At 41.0% G+C, this 6,000-nt stretch overlaps 1 protein-coding gene across 1 annotated transcript in view; it reads right to left on the bottom strand.

Moving 5' to 3' along the window:
• The window catches only part of APOOL (apolipoprotein O like), a 99,675-nt gene continuing 93,675 nt past the window's right edge, over positions 1 to 6,000 (bottom strand). The window contains exon 9 of the mRNA XM_059910322.1: positions 1 to 557. Coding sequence (XP_059766305.1) covers positions 469 to 557 — 89 coding nt within the window. The 3' untranslated portion in view covers positions 1 to 468. The remainder of the gene's footprint in view (positions 558 to 6,000) is intronic.

Raw genomic sequence — 6,000 nt, 5'->3', positions numbered from 1 at the left:
TGTCATAAAATATGGATATTTTATTCTAGCTCTGGGAAATGAAAAACAGAGAGGGAGGGAACACATCCTTCCACACACAATTCTAAGTTAGCTGACATTAATTCTTAAAAGCTAAAGCAAATATATATGTGCATATGTATACATAATTATATATACACACGTATTTTTTCAGATTTTAGTCTCATCAGTGTTCATATATTTATTTTTATTTTTTTATAAATACTCTTAAAAATCACAAATGCATCCTAATACTTCTATCTCTGCCTCCTCATCGATCATTTAATATTGTTCGGATTGTATTCAATTTGAGTTTTAATCACTTATGTGATTTGTCTAACTGTACATTAGAAGATGTAAGGGAAAAACTTGGCTTAAACTATACTCCATGCATCACAGTTACCCATTACATGTTTTTTTTCATTGTTATTCGCAACTTCACACATCTTGTAGTTCTCTATGCAGACTATTTCAGCTTCTAGTGCTGTACATATCTACATCTTCTGGATGGGACTGCCCGTGATCCATGAGCTTGGGGTCAGGCATAAACTGTGTAGCACCTGATAAAGTATTAAAATGAAAAAAATTAGTCATTCATTTAACAAATTTCTTGTTGATACGGGGCACACATCAGTGAACAAAACAGATAAAAATGTCTGCCAACATGGACGTAACATTCAAGTTGGGTGAGAGAGACAATAAACTAAATGACATATCAGAAGGTGGTAAATGCTATGCAAAAAAAAAAAATCAGGAAGGAGGGGCATATGGAGTGCTTGGGTGATTTGCAGTTTTAAATAGGGTGGCCAGGGAAAGACTTCTATATTTGAGCAAAGAACTGAAGGAAGTGAAGGTGTGAGCCCTGTAGATATCTGAGGGAAATGCCTTACAGGAAGAGCAGGCAGCAAGTGTAATAGAACTTAGGCATGTCTGAGGAGCCATAAAATGGCCAATATGGCTAGAACAGAGTTGGCAAGATATGCTAATGGTGGGTACAATGAGAGTGGTAGGAGGCATGATCAGAAAACAATGGAAGGCCAGGCCACATAGGGCCATGGCAAAGTTTTTCTCCTTATTCTAAGAGATGAGAAGTCTCTGGACAGTTTTGAGCAGAGTGACATGATGTTATGTTTCTTAAAAGATTACTCTTGGCTATGGGGAGAAGAGAGTATAGGGAAACAAACATGGAAGTAGGGAGAGCAGTTAGGAAGCTATTGCAGTACCCCAGGAGGGAGATGCTGATGGCTTTTATTAGGGCAGTAGCAGTGGAGGTGGTGAAAAGGTATTGGATTCTGGATAACTTCTTAAGGTAGAATGGACAAGATTTCCTAAATGGACTCAATATGTTGTGTGAGTGAGACTCTTTAACTTGAGAAACTAGAAGAGTGGAGTTGACATTTACTGAGATAGGGGAAAGTGTAGAACCATGTTTGGGAGAAGGCAAATGAAGTGTTAAGTTTTGGATGTGCTATATTTGAATTGCTAACTAGACATTTGAATACAAATATTGAGTAAGCAGTTAGAAATGTGAATCTAGAGTTCAGCACAGGAGTAGCCTGTGCTGGTTTATAAATTTTACGTTCCTAGCCTATATATGGCATTTAAAACTATGAGACCATATGAGGTCTTCCAGAACATCAGAAAAGAGGTCCAAGAAATGAGCCCTTTGGATACTCCAACTTTTTGAGGTTAAGAACATTAGGAGAGGAGATTCAAGATGGTGGTGGAGTAGGTGTACGTGGAGTTCACCTCTCTCCACGGGTGCAGCAGGACTACATCTATAGATGCAACAACTCTCATGGAACACCAGCTGAAAACTAGCATAAGACCTTGGACATTGGAAAGGACTATAAAGATCCCTGCATAACTAGGTAGGATGGAAAAAAGAAGGGAGAAGGAGGAGAGAGGAGGCGGGATGGGACCAGCACCCCGGGGTTGGAGAGCTGAAGCAGAGAGATTCCTGAATTTGGGGAAACCCCCTCTCTGATGGGGAGATCAATTGGGACAGAGGGAAGCATTTGAGGCTGTCGGAAGAGGGTGATGCAGCCTTATCTGTGGCAGACAGGACAGAGTAAGAAATACAGATGGTCCATACCATGGCCCTACGTACCCCAGACTGGGACATATGTTCACAGGTGTGCAAGGGGGCTGGGAGTTGGTGCGTGGGGATTGGAGAACAGGCCCAGAGCGAGAACTGCTGTTGGCTGTGCAGAGATGGACTGAGGAGACAGGAGGGAGGAAATCCACAGCAGGGAATGCCTATGGAGGAAGACCAGACTACCATGGAAGCAGGGCGCTATTGCTGAGTCACACGCAAGGGGAGGAGCCAGTATTGTAGCCTCTCTCTCCCAACATGCCAAAGCCTGCCAATGACAATAAAAGAAGCCTGCTCAGAGATGGCTCCTGTGCACTGGCTGCTGAGCAATAAAAAAAGCCCCCTTAGAGCTGGTCCTCACGCACTGGCTGCAGGGTAATAAAAAAAAAGCCTTCTCAGGGCTGGCCCTCACACACATGCTGCCAGGTGCCAGAAAAACCCCAGTGAGGGCTGGCCCTCATACATCTTACACTGGGTGCCAGAAAAGGCCCTCACTAGGGCCATATCTCTTTTGCCTGTAGCCGCTGGCTTCCCTGCGCATTTGGTGCCACCAGGGCTCCTGCGATCCAAGCAGTCATACCACCTCTGTGCCTGGTCCTCCCAGGGATGACCCAAGAGCTCCAAGGCAGCCTCAGGACCAGACATCTGTGGGTGGACCACACGTAGAGGTGGGGATAAAACCAAAGCTGAAACTCAGGGATGGGGTGACTAAGGAAGAAGACTGAAAATCTTTCCATTAGCTGTACAAGCTGCAGATTAAATCCCCACAATCAGCTAGGTAGACCCTGCATCTATGGAATATCTGAGTACACAGTGAGTGTTCCCACAAATGAAAATGGTCTAGCTCTGGCAGCTGTGGAATTTGGGGGCAAGTGCACACAGGAATTGGGCCAGATCAGAGTCAGAGTGGTACCCACAGTGCCCACAGCAGGTCCAGAGACCAGTCCAGAGGCAGAGGAGAGCCTCTTGGGCTGTAGTTCACAGCGTGTGCAAGGACAATTACCGTGGAGACCCCAGGGAAACATAATTATTACTATTAATTTTATTATGTTTTGATTCCTTCTGTTGTTGGTTCTAGCTTTTTTTTTGGTTTCTTTTTCTGTTTTTGTTTGTTGTTGCTTTTTTTTAGTCTTTTGGGATCTCTGTGTTTTATAACATATTTTTTAATATATTTCTATTTTTACTTTGCTTTTCTGTTGTGTTCTTTTCCCTTCTTTTCCTCTTTTTCTTTAATGTGTTTTTCTTTTTTTTAAAATATATTTCCATTTCTACTTTGCTTTTCTGTTGTCCTGTGTTTTTTCCCTTTTTATTTTATTTTATTATTATTATTTTTTAAAATCATTTTTATCGGTTTGTTCTGTTTCCTTCCTTTATTCTTCAGTTGGCTGGCACACTGCTTTGGTTTGTGTTTTTGTTAGTTTTAATCCTAATTGTTTGATTTCATTTTTGAGTTCTTCTATTTGTCTGGTTGTTCTCTTGCTTTTTGTTGTATTTGGCTCTGTTTTTGTTTCTTTTACGTGTGTGTGTTTCCTTGTTTCTGTTTTTGTTTGTTTGATTTTGCCTTTACTATTTCTCTGGGGTTTTGTTTGTCCCTTTTTTTTCTTTAATATATTTTCTATTTTATTTTTTTTTATATTTCTGTTTCTACATTGCTTTTCTGTTGTTCTGTCTTCTTTCCCCTTTCTCTTTTTCAAATATCATTTTTGTCAGTTTGTTTTGTTTCTTTGCTTCATCCTTCAGTTGGCACTCTGCTTTGGTTTTGTTTTTTGGTTTTGAGTTTTTGTCAGCTTTCTTCTTAATTCTCTGATTTTGTTCTTGGGTTCTTTGGTTTGTCTGGTCTCTTGCTATTTGATTTATCTGGCTCTGTTTTTGTTTCTTTTGTGTGTGTGTGTGTGTGTGTGTGTGTGTTTGTGTGTTTCCTTGTTTCTGTTTCTGTTTGTTCGATTTTACTCTTTACCATTTGTCTGGGGTTTTGTTAGTGTTTTTTTTTTTAATCCCCTTTATCGCTGGGACGAGCGACTTGTGGGGTCTTGGTCCGTCGACCGGAAGTCAGGCTTGAGGCTCCGGAGTGGGAGCACCGAGCCGAGGATGCTGGACCACTAGAGAATTCCCAGCCACAGGGAAGATTAATCACCTAGAGCTCTCATGGAGGCCTCTATCTGCATCTAAGACCCGGCTCCACCCAACTGCCAGCAGCTCCCAGTGCTGGATGCCTCACACCAAACACAAACAAGATAGGAACACAAACCCACCTGTCAGCACACAGACTACCTAAAGTCATGCTAAGCTCACAGACACCCCAAAACACACCATCTGACATGGCCCTGCTCATCAGAGGGAGAAGACCCAGCTCCACCACCAGAACACAGGCACCAGTCCCTCCCATCAGGAAGCCTACACAAGACACTGAACCAACCCCACCACCAGTGGCAGAGAACAGAAGCAAGAGGAACTACAACCCTGCAGCCTAGTGAAAGGAGACCTCAAATACTGTAAATTAGACAAAATGAGAAGACAGAGAAATACCTTACAGGCAAAAGAGCAAGATAAAAACCCACAAGACCAAATAAAGGAAGAGGAAATAGGCAAACTACCTGAAAAAGAATTCAGAGTAATGATAGTAAAGATGATCCAAAATCTTGGAAATAGAATAAAGACAAGAACGTTTAACAAGGACCTAGAAGAACTAAACAGCAAACAAACAGTGATGAACAACACAATAACTGTAATTAAAAATACTCTAGAAGGAATCAATAGCAGAATAACTGAGGCAGAAGAACGGATAAGTGAGTTGGAAGATAGAATGGTGGAAATAACTGCCCCAGAGCAGAATAGAGAAAAAAGAATGAAAAGAATGGAGGCCAGTCTCAGAGACCTTTGGGACAACATTAAGCACACCAACATTCGAATTATAGGCGTCCCAGAAGAAGAAGAAAAAAAGAAAAGGTCTGAGAAAATATCTGAAGAGATTATAGTTGAAACCTTCCCCAACATGGGAAAGGAAATAGTCAATCAAGTCCAGGGAGCACAGAGAGTCCCATACAGGATAAACCCAAGGAGAAACACACCGAGACACATATTAATTAAACTAGAAAAAATTAAACACAAAGAAAAAATATTAAAAGCAGCAAGGGAAAAGCAACAAAAAACATACAAGGGAATCCCCATAAGGTTAACAGCTGATCTTTCAGCAGAAACTCTACAGGCCAGAGGGGAGTGGCAGGACATATTTAAAGTGATGAAAGGGAAAAACCTACAACCAAGATTACTCTACCCAGCAAGGATCTCATTCAGATTCGACGGAGAAATCAAAAGAGAATTCAGCACCACCAAACCAGCTTTACAACAAATGCTAAAGGAACTTCTCTAGGCTGGAAACACAAGAGAAGGAAAAGACCTACAAAAACAAACCCAAAACAATTAAGAAAATGGTAATAGGAACACACATATCAATAACTATCTTAAATGTAAATGGATTAAATGCTCCAACCAAAAGACACAGACTGGCTGAATGGATACAAAAACAAGGCCCGTATATATGCTGTCTACAAGAGACCCACTTCAGACTTAGGGACACACACTGACTGAAAGTGAGGGGATGGCAAAAAATATTCCATGCAAAGGTAAATGAAAAGAAAGCTGGAGTAGCAATTCTCATATCAGACAAAATAGACTTTAAAATAAAGACTATTACAAGAGACAAAGAAGGACACTACATAATGATCAAGGGATCAATCCAAAAAGAAGATATAACAATTGTAAATATCTATGCACCCAACATAGGAGCACCTCAATACATAAGGCAAATGCTAACAGCCATAAAAGGGGAAATCAACAGTAACACAATAATAGTAAGCAACTTTAACACCTGACTTATACCAATGGACAGACATCATCCAAACCAAAAA

Source organism: Balaenoptera ricei, chromosome X (genome assembly GCF_028023285.1).
Source record: "Balaenoptera ricei isolate mBalRic1 chromosome X, mBalRic1.hap2, whole genome shotgun sequence".
Lineage (NCBI taxonomy): Eukaryota > Metazoa > Chordata > Mammalia > Artiodactyla > Balaenopteridae > Balaenoptera > Balaenoptera ricei.
Note: the sequence above shows the minus strand (reverse complement) of the source record. Positions and strands in the feature narration are given on the sequence as shown.